The following is a 22,006-nucleotide window of genomic DNA, read 5'->3' on the forward strand; positions in this document are numbered from 1 at the left end:
CCCGCTCGCCGCAACTAGAGAAAGCCTGCACACAGCAACGAAGACCCAACGCAGCCAAGAATAAATAAAATAAACTTATTAAAAAAAAAGAATAAATGAACTAAATGATTTATTTGAAAGACAAAGATGGTCAGAAGGGATAAACAACAAAACTAACTATATGCTATTTATGAGGGACAAACTTGAAACATAAGGATATGGAAAGGTTGAAAGTAAAAGGGGGGAAAAGGATAGACCATGCAAGCCCTGGCCAAAAGAAAAGCTGCTTTTAACTTTTCTATTCATGCAAAGCTGACTTTAAGGCAAAAAGCAATATAAAGACATTTCATAGTGATAAGTGACTCAAACACTAGGAAGATATAACAGTTCTAACTTGAATAAGCCTAATAAATTCTCAAAATATTTGAAGCAAAAATGGAAGGTACAACAAGAAGTAGACAAGTTCAGAATCAAAGTAGGTTTTATCACACGTTTCAGCACTGACAAAACAAAGTAATTAGTAAGAATGCAGAAACATTGGACAATAATAATATGACTAGCAAACTAATGGATGTGTATAGAATATTAAATGCAAATAATTTTAACACATAAACAAAACATATAATGAAAACTTCACAAATTTCTAAGGACTGAAACCACACAGAGTCTATCCTCTGATCAAATGAGATTACACTAGAAATCAAGAGCAAGAAGATAATTAGAAAATCTTATATGACTGGAAATTAAGAAATATACTTCTAAATTACCCTCGGGTCCAAAAAAAAATTACAGTATGAATTAGAAAATATTTTGAACTCAATAATTTATGCAATCATGTGGGCAAAGCAATCTTAGTGTAAGGTATCATTTGAGTAGTATAAGTAACTTCACTAAACAGAAACCAGTTGAATGGAATTTTACCAGTATTGACTGATTATGCACAGGAAGTGGTAACACTGGAATAGACACTTCATGACCAGCTAAGGGGTGGGGGGATGCCCTTTCATCCCGGTTAGTAACATAAAAACCTTCAGATAAGGAAGCCAGTGGAAATGCTTTCTCTATATTTAATCAGCATTCTGTTTCAATTTATAAACACCGCCTCCTCTCTCCTTTGTAAATATCCAGGTTGACTCAACCTAAGAAATCCTAAATTTGACAAATTCTAAGTGTCTTATTAAGGTTAAATTCCCAAAGTTGACAGTGATCTTATTATCTTGCACTTACAAACCTGTTTCTCCCTATATTTTTGTGAAAAACATCCTTTGCCAAAGTACACCAATCAGTATATGTATTAGGCAGAAGATACCTGATTTAGATAGATATTCATCTATTGATATTTAACACATGTTGAACAGTATCAAATAGAGTCAAAAGCAAATTCAAGTTCATTTAATAATTTACTGACTGTTCAGAGTGCTTTATGAGGTATCAAGAAGTATATAAAATTAGTAGAAGTCATTCTTTAGATGCAAAAGGCTTATCTAGGTGGCGATAAGACATGCATTTAAAAACACTGTGTGCTATAGTTAATACTACTGTATTGTATATTTGAAAGCTGCTGAGAGAGTAAATCTTAAAAGTTCTCATCACAGAGGAAAAAAAGTGTAACTGTGCATGGTGATGGATGTTAATTAGACTTATTGTGGTGATCGTTTTGCAAAATATGCAAATATTGAATCATTATGTTGTACATCTGAAACTGATATACTGTTGTATGTCAATTGTATGTATGTCAATAAAATAAATAAATAAAATATTTAAAAGTACAACAAAACAAAACCACTGTGTGGACTCTGAGAAAATGCACTTCTGGTGATGGAGGACTAGGCAATTCATATCAACCTTCCTGAGGAAGTCACTGAAAAAAAGTGCTACACAAAATATGGGGAGAGGGGAGAAATCTCAATGCATCAAGAGCTGATAACATAGCCGAGATGAGAGTAAGACTAAAGTCCAGAGGGGTGTCTTAGAGGCAACCGTTGATCTGGAGAGGCAGCCGTGAGGCTGAGCACAGCTGCTGACAGCCTGTGGGGTTCAGGGGATGAAAGCTGGAACTTGAGACCTTGGATGCAGAACTACACGTTGGTCTGGAATCCTGAAGAGCTAAACCTGGGAGTTAAAGGTGAATGGAAAATAGTCTGGCACTTTCAGGGATGGGAGGCAGCTCACTGCTGAGCCACTACAGGTCCTGAAACTGGATTAAGGTTCCAGAATGTCAGAATTTGCCTGATATATCTTTTTAAATGTAAACTTTCAACTTTTCTGTTATGATTAGATGTCATTAATAAGTGGCAACGTATCTGTATTCTTTTTCTTTAATCTGATTTGATAGTTTTTCTCCATTTATATTCACTGTAATTACTAATATATTTGGATTTATTTCTACCATCTTTATTTGTCCCAGCTTTCCTATGTTATTTTGTCTCCTCTTTCCTATGTTTTTTAAGACTAATGATTTTTTTTCTCATTCTGGCTTCCCCCACCCCCAACCACTAGTTTGGAAGTTATAAACTCATTTCTATTCTTTCAATGACTACACTAGAAAATTTTATATGTATTTATAACTCATGAGATATATATATACCAATACTTTTGGTATTGGTGTATATATATAACCAATACTTTTATCCTTTTCCTGAACAACCAAGGACTTTAAACAGTTGAATTATAATCACCCATTCTTCCAATTTATATGCTATTGTTGTTGTGCTACTTAGCTCTAACCTGTATTTTTAATCTAATAAAATATTATTTTACAGAGTCAGCTTATTTATATGCACCCACATATTTACCAATTTCTTTGCTCTTCATTTTGCATTTCAGACTTTCGTTCAGTAATCAGACATCCTCCTATCTGACATATATCTTTTAGAATTTCCTTTACTGTGGTTCTAACTCTCTTTTTATTTTTCAGAAAGATTCTTTGTTGTGTCTCTGTTCTTGAAAAATATGAATTCTCTTGGTATAGAATTCTGGTTTAGTTATTTTCTCTTCAAAGCTAATCTGCTTTTAAGGTATTTTCTTCATCTTTGGTATTCTGGGGTTTCACTATGTGCTTGGGAGCAGATTTCTTTTAATTTTTCCAGCTCGGGATACACTGGACTTCCTGACCCTGTAGAGTGGTGTCTTTCATCATTCTTGAAATTCTTTTTTCTTTTCTTTCTATCATTCTACCCATTCTCTCCTCTCCTTGTTTGACTCTGGTTAGATGCATGTTAGATCTTTTCATTTTATCTTCCATGTCTCTTAATGTGTCTCTTGTAAGTTTAATTTCTTGGTCTCTTTAAGTGGGATTCTGGATAATTTCTTCAATTGTTTCTTTCATTTCCCTATTCTCTCTTCAGCTTTGTCTAAACTAATGTTAAACCTATCCACTGAGTTTTAATTATTTAGTTTTTATTTCTATCAATTGCCTAGTTACCTGCTCTCAATTACTAGTTCGCATATTTTTAGGCCCTTCATTTCTTTTTTTTTTTTTTTTTGCAGTACGCGGGCCTCTCACTGCTGTGGCCTCTCCCGCTGCAGAGCACTATGAACTCCTTATTTTCCTTAGAACTCCATCTGTGGAAGTTCTTTAAGGTCTGGAATGAAGGTGGTTCCCTCACCTTGCTTCCATCAGATGCCTGGGGGCAATACTAGACCTGAATTGACCAGGCTTGAGCCTTTTCAGGCCACCCAGGTAGTGTGAATTTGGACTGCAAATCTCATAAAAGCTGGCTTACAATTATAAATTCTCAAGGGATGGTCACCCACCCTGCTTGGCTCAGTGCCAAGGACCAAGACAGGCAGTTTTCCTTTCAGATAATGAGGGGTTACTTCTAGCTCATTCTAGAGGTAGCTCTCTGAGGAGGCAGCCCCCTGGAGACCCACCGTTGTGTGTGTGCGTGTGTTTGTGTGTGTACATATGTGTGAGTATGCATGTGGTTTGTGGTCCCTTGTTAGTCACCCTACTCTGGGCAGGCCCTGGGCTTCCCTCCAAGGACCAGCCTTGGATACCTATACTCAAAGTCACCCGCTTCAACAGATGCTGACAGGGTGAAAGCTCTGGTGCTCTAGTTATTTTTCCCTTCATTCAGTTAATTTCTGCCTTCACTCAGCACCAGGCCTGCATGTTCTTTGCTTTCTTGTTAGTTCATGACCGTGTTCAGGAAGTTGGTTTTTATAACTTACCAAGTTTTGGTTGCTCTCAGTCGGTTTTAGGGGGTGTTTTGTTCACCCTGTTGCTGGAAAATGCATTACTTACATGTATTTTAAAAATCTTCATGTTGATGTTCCTAGGTGAAAATCATCTCTAATTTCATTTTTTCATGTTAACCTTGTACCAAGGTAATATTAAGCTCATAAAATGAATTGGGTAGTGGCCTCTCTTCTTCCCTTCCTCGAAAACAGTGTATGTATGATAGGAATTACTGGCTCCCTGAAGGATTTGTAAGACTTACCTGTAAAACCATCTGGGCCTGAAGTTCTTGGCAGAATTGGGGGAAGGCAGACTTCTGATTAGTGATTCAGAATCTTTAAATTTATTCAGGCTTTCAGGCTTTTTTAATTTTGATAACATTTTCCCAGAAAACGAATTTTTCAAATTCACTGGCATACAGTTGTTCATAATATTCTGATACTTTCAAAAATCTCTGCAGTATATAAAGTTGTATCATTTTTTCATTCTTAACATTATTTTCTCTTTTTAAAATAAGTTTTTTAAAGGTCTATTTGATTAATTTTTTGATTACTTTTAGTTTTTGCTATTTAGAAATTATTTTCTTAATTTTTTTCTTTAGATTTTCTTTGGATTTCCTTTTCTGGCTTCTTAAGTTGAAGTTAACTCATTTACTTTCAGTCTTCCTTGTTTTTTTTTGTTGTTGTTGTTGTTTTAAATAAAGGCATAACAAGTAGACCACTTTAGGAGTATTTTTAAGTTCCCAAGCAGATTAAAAAAAAAAAAAACTTTTTTGATGCTGATTTTCATTTCATTTGCTGTGAGGATGGAGATGCATCTATACATACATTTGTTAAAACAGTTGAGACTTCTTTTGTGATCTAGCATGCGGTCAATTCTTGTAAATGTTGCATGTATACCTGAAAGGAATATGTATTTCTTATCCCCTGGGTATAGAGATCTTTTGATCTATTAGATAAAGTTTAAATTTGGCTGCTGCACTCTTATGAAGGTTTTTGCTTGATCTGTTTCTGGTAGAGTTGGTTTAAAATCTCCCTCTGGGACTGTGGACCTGTCAATTTTGCCTTTTACATTTTTTCAGGTTCTTTTTTTTTTTTTTGCTTTATAGAGTTCAAGTACCATCATGGCTGTGCTGTTAGGTAGCTAGTTCAAAATGGCTTTATTGAGTATTTTCATTTTATTATGATAGTCTCTTTATCTGTAATAATAATTTTTTTCCCTTAAGTTCTATGTTTTTTCACATTAATATTGCTTTCACCAGGTTTTTTTTGGGGGGGGGGGCTTGATATATCTTTACCCACCTTTTTGTTCTTAATCTTTCTGCATAGTGTCAACTAGGTAGCTCCTATAAACAACATGGCAAAACCTTGGTGTTACTGCAGATTCAGTTCTAGACCATGGCAATAACATGAATACTGCAATAGGCTAAGTCACACGAATTTTCTGGTTTACCAGTGCATATAAAAGTTATGTTTACATGACACTATAGTCTATTAAGTGTGCAATAGAATTATGCCTAAAAAAAACAACACCTGAATTAAAAATACTTTATTGCTAAAAAACGCTAACCATCGCCTAAGCCTTCAGCAAGTCATAGACCATCAAAGATCACTGGTCACAGATCACCATAGCAAATACAACAATAAAGAAAATGTTGGAAATACTGCAAGAATTACCAAACTGTGACACAGAGATACAAGTGAGAAAATGCTGCTGGGAAAATGCTGCTGGTAAACTTACTTGTTGCAGGGTTGCCACAAAACTTCAATGTGCACTATCTGTGAATTGCAATAAAACAAGGTATGCCTGTACCTGGATTTTCCACCTATCCAGTCTGTTTAGTCTATTTACATTTATGGTGAGTACCAATTAATTAGATTTATTTCTATCATGTATGTATTTTCTAAATGTAACATTTTTCCTTTGTTTCTGCCCTGCCCACCTTCCTGCCTTCTATTAGACTGATAGGTTGTCTCTATTCTTTTGCTTGTCCCTACTCTCTCCCTCGTTCCCCCACCTCACACAGCCTGGGGAGCTGTAGCAGAGACTGTTAGACTCGTCGCCTACCTCACACACGGTAACTTTTTTTCCTACTTCAAAACAGAAAACTTACTTCTAGCTGGGTGCACTGCTGACCAGAATAAAAAGACACTTCCCAGCTTCCTCGGCAACTAGGTACAGCAAATGAGATGTCGCTAAAGTGCTATATGAGACTTCCAGGAAGTCTCTTTAAAAGGGAAGAGGCTCCAATTGCCATCTTGGACCCGGAGAAGGGATGCCAAGCACTAGGATGGTAGAGCAGAAAGACAGAAGGAACTTGTCTCTAATAACCTTAGAGCTGCTATACCAGTGCTGGGATAACTTCTCCTGTACTTCATTTACAGAGAGAGAAATAAATGTCTCTCTTTTTTTTTTTTTTTTTTTTTGCGGTACGCGGGCCTCTCACTGTTGTGGCCTCTCCCGTTGCGGAGCACAGGCTCTGGACGCGCAGGCTCAGCGGCCATGGCTCACGGGCCCAGCCGCTCCGCGGCATGTGGGATCTTCCCGGACTGGGGCACGAACCCGTGTCCCCCGCATCGGCAGGCAGACTCTCAACCACTGCGCCACCAGGGAAGCCCTGTCTCTCTTGTTTAAGCCACTAATTTGGGGAGGGAGCGTTCAGTTGTTTAGTAGCTGAACGCAATTGGCCATACAGAAATTATAGATGGTTCTAGAATTTTTATTTAAAAATTCACATTTGACTACCAAATTTAGAAAACAAAAGTGATTCTTTTCTAGTTAATTGAACAAATCGAATATGTTTTATAAACAATATATTTATGATTAATGTATTGTATAAAATACATTTTATAAAATTCTGTGTTCAACTCTGTTTCTTGTGTCCCATGCGCTCCTTCTAGGTTCACTTTCCTTCTTGCTGGATGAGAGAGGTTGAAGCTGACATGCAGAGAGAAGCTGAGGGACAAGAGGAGGGGCCCTAAGGGTATTCTAGTCTATGCTCCTGTGTCCTTACCCCTCCCCTGCCTTTCTGGATTTTTGATTATACAAGCCTACACACTGTGCTTATCTGTTGTCACCTGGGGGCAAAGAATCCTGACGAAAAGAATAGAAAGCTACTGAATAGATGTGTTCTTGTGGCATTTGCCTAATTTATCCACAGGGAAGTAACCAAAAATAATATAGATTTAAATTTTTAGAGAGGAAGTTGATTTAAAAAAAAAAAAAAGTTAAAAATGAAGAAGAAAAAATATACTGGAAAAGCACCAGAAGAGAAAGATAAAAATGAAGGCACTAAAAATAATGAGTCCCAGAATGCTGCCTAATTTATCAAACTTGTCAACAGCAGCAGTTAAGAGTAGAAATCTGTTCTTTAAGGGGAAAAAAAATCCCAGACTGAAGTTATCAAACAGTATTAGACCTCAAAGGAACAATAAAAAGCAGAAATAACTGCCAATAATACATCTTTTTTTTAATATACATCTATTTAAATACATCTATTTAAAACACCCTAAGGACAATACTTAAATACTAAACTTCCTCTTAAACCTCTATCTGGTCATGTTGTATTCAGATACAACAGAAAGACGGTATATGTTACAATTTATTTCAAGATTTTTTTTTAAGCCAGGCCCTGTCTTCAGCACAGGGCTGAAGTTTATTTTGTCAGGCATATACTATACCTGTAGTATACTGCTTTTTTTTTTTTTAAAGATCTGACTAAGACTTTCCCATTAATGACTACAGTAGGATAAAAGGCCCAAATTTAAGAAGAGCATTTCATCTGGGACACAAACAACTGTTTTACCAAGCCATGTTAAAAAACAAACAAAACAGGATTAAGAATTCTATTGTAACACTCACTTTCAATATGTTCTTCAATTTGATTTACTATAATCACCTACCAAGCAGAGCACACATACATTCTCTATAACATACATCAAGAGGGAATCTATGAAATTAAATGGATATTTAAAAAAGACAGTAGTTACCTTTGATGCAAGGTTGTCTACTAAAGCAATCATAGAATTCTTAAATAAGGTGGCGGCAGTCAGAGGTCTCTTGGTCACCTCTGTAATGCTCAGTTTGCCTTCGGGCCACATATTCTTCAGCACAGGATTTGAACTGAGAAGCACAGAAAGAGTGGTTTGAATGCTACATTCATATAAGCTGAATATGAATTGCTAAGCAATCCTGTTGAACTGTATCCTGGGAGCCACGATTGCATTGCAGACAGAACTCACAAGCCCTGATTGGAAAAATGATTCCATCCAGAAAATTAGGCTGAGAGTATAATTACAGATACTGCACCACAGAGTGAGCTGTGTCCAAACGAGACCACATTTGAAAAATTCTTTAAACTTCTTTAAAGTGACCTCGATGTTATTATTATGCAGGATCCTCAAATGGTTGCATAGCTCTGGTACCATATACCTAAAATAAAATGGTTTTGGCGGTCGTTAAAAGAATGAGAACAAACCACTAGTAGGAAAACAATCCTCAATGTCATGGGCAGAAGTCATGAAAGAGAAAGCATCTTTTAATTGAAACAAATATTCATACAGTATAGGTCACAAAAAGCCAGGTCTTTCAAAAAGCACAGATAGGAATAGAAAATAACCACTTTTACATTGTCATCTAGTAAATCCCTTTACTGCAGCTGAATTATGAACACATTTATAGGTAGCACCGGCGGTTACAATATTTTATTGATGTGACACTAAGACGGCTGCAATCCAATTCTTAAAGTGTACTTGAGGCCAGTTTTCAGGCTAAAAATGATATACTGTATTTATTTGGCTCAGTGGAGACATTTTTATAAACATGTACAGTGGTCTCGGCTCTGATTTTCTTCCTGTTTCATTTTGGGTGCTTTTGATTTTTTAAAAATTTTTATTGGAGTATAGTTGATTTACAATGTTGTGTTGGGACTGACATATACACACTACTATATATAAAATAGATAACTAATAAGGAGCTACTGTATAGCACAGGGAACTCTAAACAATACTCTGTAATGACCCATATGGGAAAAGAATCTAAACAAGAGTGGATATATGTACATGTGTAACTGATTCACTTTGCTGTACAACTGAAACGAACACAACATTGGGTGCTTTTGATTTTAAAGTAATTGGAACTCGAAATGTTGCTTGCATCCTGGAAACTTTTCTCTCGTCAGAATTTTTTTTTTTTAATTGGGGATTGAGAATAGAAAAGACCTAACATGGATTTTTTTTTTTTTTTCTAACTGTGTTTACTGCTGCCATCATTTTGCCCACTTTTCTTTTCCTGATATAAAACTGAGAAAATTGAGTTGGTTCCCCAAACACCTAGTAAATTTCTGTACAAAAAGGCTCTAAATAATAGCAGCAAACTGCCAGAATGGATGACAAGAGTGAGGAAGATAAACAGTGAGGTGAAGACTGACTGCGTCTGTGAATGAAGGCAGAAAAAGAAAAACAGTCCTAACCCTCGCCATTGCCAGCAAGCTGGGACAACTACCATCAAAAGTGGCTATAAAATAATGCATGATCTGTGGTTCATGGACCCAGTTTTATTACCTTCTACTCCTATTCCATAATTTTCCAATGATACACGTATCAATAAAAATGACCACATAGGGCTTCCCTGGTGGCGCAGTGGTTGAGAGTCCGCCTGCCGATGCAGGGGACTCGGGTTTGTGCCCCGGTCTGGGAAGATCCCACATGCCGCAGAGCGGCTGGGCCCGTGAGCCATGGCCGCTGAGCCTGCGCGTCCGGAGCCTGTGCTCCGCAACGGGAGAGGCCACAGCAGTGAGAGCCCCGTGTACGGCAAAAAAAAAAAAAAAAAAGACCACATAAATGTTTATTGCTTTTCCTTAACTTTTCCATTTCAATCTTTAGCAGAGAGAGAACTTGAGGCAATGGTTCTCAACCTTTAGTGCCCACAATGCCTGGATGCCTTCCTAACACCTCTGGAATAGAATTTCCAGAAACTAGAGCGTGTGCACTTTGAAAATCCTGATGCACATCAAAGACAGAAAATCACTGGCTTTTCTGCCCTCAGCTGCACCTTACTCCCTTTCGGTCTTGTTTCAGACACTATCTTGTAAATGAAGGGAGGGGGGAATGTTGAGAATGAAGGAAATAAGATGTTTATTATTATTACATTATTAAACAGTAGAACTGATGCATAATGAATCAAAACAGACACATACAATTGTTTTAAAGAAAAAGAACTTTCAGGCCAGTAAGTCAACATACTTTTCAAACTTATTTAAAAGAAACTTTCCCTTAAAAGGGAAGCTTATTTATCCAGAAACCCAGTACATCTAACAGATAAGGCGGAACTTAGCTGGCTAACGAGGGAGTGGTAAAGAGCGATCTGTGCACCTCGCATGCCACCTGCTTGCTCCTTGCCTCCTTCCCTTTATATATACACACACATGCATGCGCCTGCACACGTGCACGGATACTCTACAGAACTAGAGGTCCAGGCATTACTCTTTAAACAGATATAAAGAAAGAAAGGATTGAATTTGGAAAGGTCATTTAGCCATGGCAGCTCCGAAAAGGCAAAGGTAGCCCACCTAAACACCATCTAGGAGGATGGTTTTAACCAAAATAATTTCAAGACTTTCCATCCCCCTGGCAAGGCCTTTCCTACTACGGAGATATATACAAGTTGCAATGAACAGACTTTTAATGTTTTTATACCTTTGGCAAGACCATCCCTGTTGTGAAATGGATTCATCTTAGACTGATGCCCTTAATTGTTGGATTTATCTAAGTTCTTTTGTTCTGATTCCAGGCTTACCAAGCAATTAAGCATTCTATAGGTAACATTTTTCACGGTCAATTAACAGAGTTCTATTTGACTTCCCAGGCAGGTTTTCCAATAGGGAAGAAGAGCCTGTTATCCCCATGCAAGTGTTCCATACCATGAGACCGTTAGACTGTCCACTGGAGATAAATCTGCTCGCTGGTCTGTTTCTGCATTGGTCCTGTGAGCTGGGGGTTACGTGAATCCACCACCAGAAGGTGCAGCTGTTCTCTGTGAGCTGAATCTCTGGGCTGTGATAATTCAAGAAGGTAACCAATGCCACCCTGTGCAGCCTCCTGGTACACAGCCTGCTGCCTTCCCCGGGCAACACACCCTGACTTTGTCACTGGCCGACTGAGGCCGTTTTTCCGATTTGACTTTTTGACATTTTCTACACACAGAGCAACGCCAGACTCTTTGATTTCTCTCTCAAAATGGGTGCATCTTACCTGATAAACCGAGCATTGAAACTTCTTTCTGAAACTCTCTTCTCCCCAAACCAGCCCTTACATGGGTCCCCTCTCACATTCCCACATCTCTGTGACTTTCTAGTGGTGACGGCTCCATCTCTGCTCTTGGAGGCTTCATCCATACAGATGAACCATTTTACACCAAAACCTCTTGAAAGAACTGTTGAAACACACCTTCTCCACATTCTCATTTTCTGCATTCTCTTGCGCCCGCTTCCGTCAGACATCTTGCCTTCACGACTCTACTGAAGCCAGTGTTGTCAGGGTCCCAATGACCTTCATGTTTGCAAATCCAATGGTGAATCTTGGTCCTCATAGGACTCTGCTCTTGACAGTGTTTGACACAGTTTATCTTTTTTACTTGACCTGGCCTCCCTGACACCAGATTCCTGGCTTTCTTCCTAACTCACAGGCGTGCTCTCAGTTTCCTTTGCTAGTTCCTCTTTCCTTGCTTGACTCGAAATGGTAGAGTATCTCAGGGATTCATCTTTCAACCAACCTCTTCTCTCTTTTATTTTTTCTCTCTGCTCACCCTAGACAAACTCACCCAGGACTATGGCTTTAAATACTATCAACAGACTGGTGACCATGAATTTACATCTCTAGTCCCGCCTCTACTCCGAGCTCTAAACGCACACAAACAATCGCCTATTTGGCATTTTCAACCGGATGCCCAAAACGCACCTCCGACAAAACATATCCAAAACGAAACTCTTGATTTCCCCCCAAAATGAGCGCCTCCTCTTGTCTTTCCCACAGTCAAGCATCCCTTCCCCATTGCTCAGGCATCGTCTTTGATTTCTGTTTTTCTCACATCACACACCCTATCCATCAGCAAATCTTGCTGGTTCTACTTTCAGAACATCACCCACTCAGACCACTTTTCATCATCTCTGTAACCCCATCCATGCCTCAGCCTGGATCACCAAACGAGCCTCCTACTTGGTCTCTGCATGTCTACTCTTGCCCTTTACAGTCTGGGTTTTACACAGCGGCTCCAATGATTTCTTTAAAATAGAGATCATATCACATCATCCATTCCAATGGCTTCCCATCATGCTTGGCTCATGGACTCTTCATGAGCTGGGCCCTGTGGACCTCTCTGCAGTCATTCCCAATCGCTCTCGCCTCCCCTCACTGATTTCAGCCACACTGGCCTTCCTCCCGTCCTCAACACACCCAAGCTCGTTCCCACCTTAATGCCTTGGTGAACTAGCCCTTCTCTCTGCCTGAATGCTCTCCCTCTCTTCCCCGCCATGTTCATGGTTCACGCTCTCACTTCACTCAGGTCTCAGCTCAAATGACCCCTCTTTTAAGAAGCCTTTTCCGACCACCCTACCTGTAATGCCTCCCCGGCCCTTCCTGGTCTGTACCCTTCAATCTCTCACCTACTTTACTTTTCTTCACAGCACTTGTTACCACCTGAAAGTTTGTTGTTTTATTGTTTTATTAACTGTCATCTCCACTAGAATAAAAGACCTCGGGAGGGCAGGGGCTTTGTACCCCAAGAGCACAGAAGAAAGTGTAGCTCAGAGGTGCTCCATATACCTTGTCTGAACTACTGACCAACAGGCTGAGTAGACTTAATACATGAGCGACAACACTTTAATCCAAAAGGAGCAGCTGGCTAGGAAGCTTCTCTGCTTCGTAGGCCTTCTTTCCAAGGTATCCGTACTGGGTGTGAACTTGCTCTCCTCTGCCTGGTTTTATTTCTCCACAGATTTTTCCCATTTTCTTGGATTGTGAGAAGATTCTGACCACTCAGGATCTATCACCACTGACACCACAGCCACTCTGATATCAGGGTGGTCCCTTGGCTGGAGACACTACAAAGACGCTACAGTGGGAATCTGAGTATGTAAAGCTTTCGGCTGGGCCAGAGGTTATCTGACACTCTCCCATGGCCACTGGCCTGGCCGGGGGACTGCTGCGTACACTGGCGGGGGTGTTGGAGGATGGCGGCAATGAACAGAGAAACTGAGGCGACCCAAGGGAAATCAAGGAACATCATATTAATAACAGGGTTCCTGCCCTAAGTTTACAGATTTTATCATCATAAAGTAATATATTATTTCACTCATTAAGTATGGTCAAGCAGAACTAGAAAAATTACCAGAAACTCTTAAAATTGTCACATAAAATAACGGGCATACATATTATGTAATATACATGTCAAAGAGCTTAACATAAAGACAAATAATACAATTTCAATCCTACCTGTTATACATGAGGCGCTTGAAATCTTGAAATAAAGTGTCTTTGTTTTTGTCAATAAAACCAATGACAGAATAGCTAGTTGAGAAAAAAGAAAAAGAAAACAGATTATTCACCAAGCGAGAGCCACTTTTCAGCTTTTCTAGAAGTCTACACGCCTTTCCACAGTTAAATTATGCAACCAATCATCTATAAAGCTAATACTGTCCACCCAGTGCTGGGTTAAAGAATAACAAATTCACCTCCTGTACAGAGTGGGTGCTGTTTCTAGTCCTCAAAAGGAGAGCAAACATCAGTGTCATCATTATGATTAAGATCATCATTCTCTACTGGTTTGTTGCTTACCTCAAGGCGATGACTTTTAAAAAGACAGCTGTATTTATCATCCAGCATTCCTAAGATAAAAGCAAAACGGCAACGTACAGGATCTAACAGTCTCATCCGTAGGGAGGTCAAATGACTTGCCTAAGGCTTGCTCACTGTGCTCAGGGTGGGAGAAAAGAATCCAAGAAGAACTGCAAAGGATGGTAAGATTTGGATAAGCAGAAGAGAAAGGAAGGCAGATCACACAGGGAAACCGATTAAATGAAAGGGCGGGAGCAGGCACATGCGAGGAGTGCTCAAGAGGAAGTGAAAAGGTCAGTGTCCATGGTTTGGAGAAAGGGACGCGAGCAACGTCTTGAGGGTCCAGCTAAGATTGCAGCTGGTGACAAAGGCAGGAATGGGGGTTGCTCTGCTGCGGTGACTGGCATGGCTCTAGAGGGAGAACACTGGGGGATGAGGGGGGGATAACAGGAAGGGAGGGTTCTACATGAGTACAGCAGGCTGAGAGGAGGCTGGGTAAGTAGCAACCCTACAGAGGCAGCCACTGCTTCCAGCTCTCCTTTCTTGCCTGACTGTACCGTCTTCCTTGTCAATCGCATCGAACCCCGACCTCGCACCAATGTTCCAGCCTTACATGTCTACTTCTGCAAGAACGTTCCTTCAGGCTGTGCTGCCCGTGGGCATACTTTAAGGCCGTCAGGTCCAAAATTAGTTCCTCGCGTCCTCCAACCTCGGTCTTCTTCCTAATACCTGCAAGTCTCTTCTGACTGAGCCCTTGAAGTCACCTGACTCTTCGTCTATCACTGGACCCATACAATTCAAACTTCAGACTCCTTATTTTGGCCTTTAAGACTCATTGTGATTTGATCTCAATCTACTTTTCTAGGCGTTTCTACTTCTCTATGCCACCAAAGGATACGCTCCAGTCAAATGGGCCTAGTTACTACTTCCTAAATAGTTTTAGCCTCCTTTCCCCTTTTTCCTATAAAAATAATTCCTAGCACCCAAGGACCAGCATCTGCCTTCCTGGGTTTACCACACACAGTTAGAAGTATTATATCATTTGCTTATTCTGAATTCTGACAACACATTATCACTCATATGGCAATTATGCTCAACCATCTTTTGCTGTATCAGTGTATGCATATAAATGTGTGTATGTGTGTATATATATGGGAGTGTGTGTTAATAAATAAATGCACACAACCACGTATGTATGTATGCATCTTACATGGAAAGCTCTTTGTGGGCAGGGACCATACTTTATAAAGTATTGTGCTCACAGAAGATACCCAGCAAAAATCTGAAAAAGGGTTAAGAAGAGCCTAAGAAGAGGAGGGTAAGTCTGAGGCATCAAATATTCCCCTGCGGGGCTGGCTAGCTTTCTGGACTGCGAGTCTGAAAGCCTAGTTATTGTCTCAGCTGTTCCATACACTTGCTGTGTGACCTTGGGTAAGAATTTTACACACTCTGCATAAATTTCTTCATGCCCTGCATGTTCTCTAAGGCCTCTGTCCAGCTCTGCAGTTATGCCAACCTGGGCTGTATAAAAAGTACCCTATAAGTGAGGCCTGGATTTTCAGAGGCAGGTATCTGCGTGGTACTGGATCTTCCCTCTTCAGTATTCTGGAACCTGGAAATAGCACCAGAAAAAGCGGATAATGGCGCCATCCCAGCACTAACGGCTAGTTTGACAGAGGGGGAATGATAATTTTGAGCCATTTTATTTTATGATTCTAGAGTTTTAATTTAAATCAGGAACAGCTATTAAAATTTCCTCAAATGTCTTTTTGGCATCTATAGAGACGATCATTTGCTTTCTGTCGTTGTTTAATTTCTTCCTGTAATGGGTTACATGAATAGAATTCCTAATGTAAAAAATAAGCAGAAAGGAAAAGAGGGGACTTCAAACAAAAACAAGATAGTAAGCAGTGTTGGGTGGGCAAAACATAGTAAGTGTAGCAGACTGGAAAATGCCACCTTTGAAAGACAACCATGTCAAATTCCCTGGAACCTGCGAATGTCACCTTATATGGTAAAAGATGTGATTACGTTAAGGACCTTGGGAGGAGAAATTCATCCCGTGTATTCAGGTGGGCCTTAAATGCCATCACAAGTGTAGTTTTAAGACAGAGGCAGATTTAACACAGACACCCTGAAGAGGAAGAGGCAGTGTGACCACAGAGGCAGAGACTGGAGTGATGCAGCCGCGAACCAAGGAATGCTGGCAGCCACCAGACGCTGGGGAAAGCAAGGAACAATCCTCTAAAGCCTCCAGAGTGTGGCCCTGCCGACTCCTAGATTTCTAACTTCTGGCCTCCAGAACTGTGAAAGAATAAATTTCTACTGTTTTACGTCACCAATTTGTGGTCATTTGTTACAGCAGCCCTAGGAAATGAAAATACTAAGGTGGTTATATTTTTTTAGTTTCATTTTCTTCCCCAATTTCTACTTTTATTGTACTATAATCAGAAAATGTAGCTTGTGAGAATTTCACTTTTTCAAATAACATTTGAAAATTCATATGGTAAACTGGTTTTTGCTCATATAGTTACCCAACCACTAGTAGTTCTTTATGTACAATGGTGACTTTCACCTCTGGGCCTGCAGGCCTGCTATCTCTTCTGCTTGGAATGCCCTCTCTTACTCTTCTCTTCCTAATTCTGTCTTCTGACTAAGCCTCTTTTACTTCTAGGACTCAGCTGGGACATCACTTCCTACAAGGCTTGGCCACACTCCTCACTCTGGGTTAATTACTCCTCCGCAGTGTTCCCATAATGCCTTGCGTGTCTCCAATTTAACCCTTTCTGTTCTCCATTATAACGACTTATCATGTATTCTGCCTGTATCCTCCACTAAACTGTTAGCTTCTTCAGGGCACGGCCCATATTACCCACCTTTCTATCCCAGTTCTTAACGTACTTCCATGGTTTATTTAACCATCAGCTGATTCTGACTGAGTGCCAACAATGCCAGGAACTGTGTACGGTCACGTGGTGTGTCTTCAATAAATGTTTGAAAAGCAAGGGATGAATGAAGCTATGGCAATGTTTTAAGTGAAGAAATTAAAATATACTGGCATATGAAAAGGCTGGAAAATGCAAATGAATACGAAAAGCAATTTCCATTTTCCTTGACTATATTTTCTGAAGCGAGGCTGCATGCAAATCAGCACATCGGGTACCACAGTAAGATACTCACACCACGTCACCTGCGTAATGCCGAATTCGAAAATCTCGATCAAACTCCAGGATTTTGTCCGAGGCGCAGAGCTAAGAAATCAAGAAGGGGATGATCTTGAAAACAGACATTCTCTCTTCCCTAAAAATATATTCCAACTTAATAGGAGAGGATAATCATGTCACAAATCACGATATCATTAGGAAGGAAATCACACTGAGTGGGGCTTGATTTAATTTGGCAAATGTGGTAAAGACTGAGAACTTTCACCAGAAGTCCACATAGTCAGACTTCATTTCTTGGCCGAGGGACCAAGTTCTGGATGATGGAAGGTGAGTTCAAGTGAGCTGAGGCTGTTCAAGGCCAAAGCAGGTAAGAAGTGGGTGATTCTCCTCTGTACTTTCTTTTCACCTCCCACTAGTTGGATGCAGAGAAGGATAGTCCCCAGGGGCTGGAAGAGCCAGAAGATGGAAGAAGGCTGGTTCCCTGGGAGGGACTTCTATTGTCTATGACACTTAAATCTTGGCTGCTATCTTAACACAGCCCAGCCTACCTTGACTGACAGAGTCTCTTTCTCCTCCATGTCCCACTTAAGGAGGACCATATTGAGGGTTTGCTACCTCCTAGGCATGGACATCTCATTCCATACTCACAACTGACATCTAACCTAAGTATTATGGGCTCTCTTTTACATACATGGAAACTAAGGTTCAAAGAGATTAGGTAACGGGCCCAAGGTCCAGCTGGTAAGCGGTAGCTCTGGGAAGGATTCTTGGGACTGAATGCAACGTCTGTGCTCTCCTATGTACACAACAACCTGGCTCACCTGTCTTCTGCTAAGCCGGGACTCCAGGTCTATCGCTTCCCAGATCAACCTTCTGCGGCTGTTTCTCACTGAAGAGGAACTTTATGGGAAGGCAGTTTTTATATAGCCCTGGGTCTCTATAACTTTCTGCAATTTCCTTATTACAGTAGCACCTAGATTCTTTGACCGCCCTGTGAAGGATCACTTGATATCCTACAGATTCAAAAGCAGACGTCTAAGAATCCCTAAGCATCGAGTGCAGTTACATACAAACACCACTTGACTTGTAGTGTCAGACAACAAACAACCCTAACCAGGCTGGTGGGTTCTATGTGGATGTCTACATTATTAAAGGAATAATTAGCCTATTAATTCAACAAATGAATAATTATAGGAAGTCAGTGTCAGACTTCCGAGGTTCCAATCTTGGCTCTCCCACCTACTTGCTCTGTTTCCTTTAGTAATCACTTATTTCAGAGTTGGTCTGGAGGTTAAATGAACTATGGAGACCAAAGTGTCTAACATTCAGAGGGGTCTCATTTAATTCCTCTTTCCTTCTCTCTCTCTTATGAACCACTTTTACAAAACCCTTTTACTTATCAAATGCCCAAAGGAAAAGGACCCAAGAGATATCTATACTATTATAATTGAATATTCTTACATTTGGATACTGCCAAGTCTTAACTGATCTAAACACAGAAGTTTTTAGATTTTTCTTTACTTTATAAAAAATAATACAAGTTATGTATTTATCATTCAACTTTATATGTTAATAATATTTTAGAGTTATTTTATGGTTTATTGGATCATCTGCCTGCCTCTCCATGATAACTTTAAGGCATGAGAAACAATTTAGCCCCTAAATAAGCATAAGCCAGAAACTTCTTATTTAACCTGCCAATAATTCTAGCTAATCATTAATAACCAATAGCAATGATAATACCTGCTTTAACATACAGAATAATAGCACTTATTTAACAGAAAGACTCATAGTGATGGAAATATCCTGACAGCTTGGTTATTTCATTTCTTTCCTTCATTAGGCAAAAATCCCAGAAAAGAACACACAAAAAACTTCCATCTCAGGATTTGTCTGGGGGAGGATGCTGAGGGAGAAAGGAGCCACCTGGTCTGAGAGTTGGGAAAACCTGGGCTCCCACATTAAAAAAAAAAAAAATTCCACCTCCACAGATAAATTACTATTTAGCATTTCCTATCAAGTCAGTAGCAGCTGCTTAAAAGTACCGTACGTACAGTTTCTACTGTAAATATGAAATTATATTTCAAAATATTTGGTTGATAAATCCGAGCGTATAAATGGCCAAGGTGAAACATAACAAAATGAAGTGATTTCTCACATGAGAATCATAGTTATTTATTTAAACAAAGTGGAGCCTTGCCTGTTTTAGTTTGGAATTCAATATTTCAAAAGATCTATTTGGTATGATTGTGCCCAATTCAACTGAATTTAACAAACACAGATTGTCTACCAATGCCAGGCGAGTCTCCAAAACCTGAATTGTGATTATAAAGGACATTTATACCCAACCCCTCAGAGACAGGACATTTGCCCTGTAATCATGCCGTCTTTAAAAGCACCACTCTGAATTATTTACGTGGCTTCTAACTTGGCTCACTGCTCTGTCCCCAGCACCCAGGATTGTACCTGGAAAATGAGACGCACTTAAGTATCTGTGTTATAAATAGGAAATGACTGAAGGAATAACCCTAGCTAGACCCCTAATGTCAAAGATCAGACTGTAGCATCTGAAAGCTGACTTACAGCACGCTACAAGTTAGTCCTCAGTAACAGACCAAGGAGAATATTTTAGAAATAAACTAGTCTAAAATAAATATCAGCCAGTAATCTATTTCTTGATGATCTGTGCTTTCTCCAGTTAGTTGGGGGAATCTTACTGTTCTGATTACATAATTTCAGAAGGGACAAAGTCAGAATACAGATTTATTCATGCTAAAAAGTGGCAGTGGGTCATAGATTTATATGGAATTATGGAGGAGCAGAAACGTTGGCCCCTTTCCTTCTGGAAGTGAAGAAGAATGGGGCCTGTTTTTCCTTCAGTTTATGGTTGTTAGACAAGCCTACATTTGTAGGGAACACCTAGGGGTGATGGCGTGTCTCTTCTATGCCAAGTATTACGGCAAACATACTATATGCAAGGCACAGCACAAATGTCGGATAACCACGACTGCCACCAACTATCATGGAGATACGATCTGCTTATAACATTTTTAGAATGTGAAAAATAGGGACTTAAGAAGGATAACCATTCATTTCAGGAATGAGTTTCCTTGTAACACTAGGATTTCAGCTAGAATTTCTCTGTTTTCAAGAAAGTCACATAGTCGGAAGAACTACAGCAGAGAACACATACTACATTTTTGTAACTGAGGATTACAGTAAAAAGTCAAGGACAAAAGCTATTTTCAGTGCCAGAATTATCAGATGCAGGAGCAAAATCCTAGCACATGAACAAGGACTCTGTATCTATTGGTTATAAATGACATCATGCTTTCTAAAGAATCATGTTCATTTTTCCTACCTCTAGCAAATTGAATAGTCTAGAGCGCCCTCTCCTGGACATTATGATGTCTATCAATCTCGCTATCCTATAAACCAGAAAGGCGGAATTTATCCACAGCAATACATCATTTCATGGATGTTTACGGTCCTTCTCACTTGAGTGGACATTCTTTCAACCCAACATATAAAGTCATTTAATTCTGTCAAACAATGAGGAAAATCTTAATGATCAAAATGAGAGGAAGTTCTCATTATACACACTACCTTTCGGCTGGAAAAATGACCATGTTTGCCCAATTTACTGTTAAGCGCTTCCAGGAACATCTCATCGGTGACTTTGCCGACATTCATGCAGGCGTCATCCAGGATGGCAATGATGCCCCTGTGCTGCTGCTCCACGAGGTCCACGATGATCTGATTGTTGAAGTAATCAATCTGTAGGACACAGCAAAGGGGCAATTCCAGAGGGAACGGAAACCAGGAACAGGTGCAACAGCAATGCCTCCATATGTATCAGGAATTTAAGTCACTTTGGCGTCAAAGAGGTGAACAACACTAATGAGGGATAACGCTAAAATGAGCACACATTCTAACAGAGGTTTTTTTTAAAATGTATTTGTGGGGCTTCCCTGGTGGTGCAGTGGTTGAGCATCCGCCTGCCGATGCAGAGGACATGGGCTCGAACCCTGGCCAGGGAAGATCCCACATGTCGAGGAGCAGCTAAGTGCGTGCGCCACAGCTACTGAGCCTGTGCTCTACAGCCCGTGCTCCACAACAAGAGAGGCCACGACAATGAGAAGCCCGCGCACTGCAAGGAAGAGTAGCCCCCGCTACTCTTACAAGAGAAAGCCTGTGCCCAGCAACGAAGACCCAACACAGCCAAAAATAAAAACAAACAAATAAATAAATTTATTTTAAAAAATGTATTTGTGGACTTTTTATCATAAAACATTTTGTCTTAAATGAGTACAGCTCCAGGCAAAAATTATAAAGTAATGTTTCTCCCTTCGCTAACTCTTGTTTTAATCCTGTCTTCATATCCTGCACCTAATCTTATTCATCAGACCCTCAATCTGTTGGCTGTTAACCGCAAGACCCAGATTTCACTAAGTACCAACAAATAACCTTGAGGTATTCATTGATATTGAACTTGATGGAGTTAAGGTGTTTCCGAGAACTTGCATTTTTAGTTACACGGCCCTGGCTGACTAAAAATCCCCAAGAGTATCTCCTTCAGTTTTCCAAAAGTTAAAAAGCACATATGGGTCTAACAGAGGTTTCCAGGGTACAATATAAAAAAATTTAATTCTGAGATATAAGTATCCGTAAAGAATAAGCTTTTCATTTGCTTCCACAAGGCTGAATAAAGTTGTAAATAACTGCATGCTCTCTAGCCACCTCAGCACACACAAGGTCTGTGTAATAATCCTCTTCTACACCTGTCTATTCTGATAGCTGCAGCCTACATACACACAGAAAGCACACATGGCCCTGACTCAGGAAAGCTGTAG

General features: G+C 39.9%; 1 protein-coding gene across 5 annotated transcripts in view; it reads right to left on the reverse strand.

Annotated features, from left to right (window-relative positions):
* MYO1D (myosin ID) overlaps positions 1 to 22,006 on the reverse strand; it is a 350,547-nt gene that overhangs the window by 206,519 nt on the left and 122,022 nt on the right. For all 5 annotated transcript variants that reach the window (XM_079905380.1, XM_079905378.1, XM_079905379.1 and 2 more), the window contains 4 exons: positions 20,760 to 20,930; positions 17,170 to 17,240; positions 13,648 to 13,722; positions 8,149 to 8,281 (listed from right to left, as the gene is read on the reverse strand). In XM_079905380.1, the coding sequence (XP_079761506.1) occupies positions 8,149 to 8,281; positions 13,648 to 13,722; positions 17,170 to 17,240; positions 20,760 to 20,930 (450 nt within the window). The remainder of the gene's footprint in view (positions 1 to 8,148; positions 8,282 to 13,647; positions 13,723 to 17,169; positions 17,241 to 20,759; positions 20,931 to 22,006) is intronic.

Source organism: Stenella coeruleoalba (assembly GCF_951394435.1).
Source record: "Stenella coeruleoalba genome assembly, chromosome: 19".
Classification (NCBI taxonomy): domain Eukaryota; kingdom Metazoa; phylum Chordata; class Mammalia; order Artiodactyla; family Delphinidae; genus Stenella; species Stenella coeruleoalba.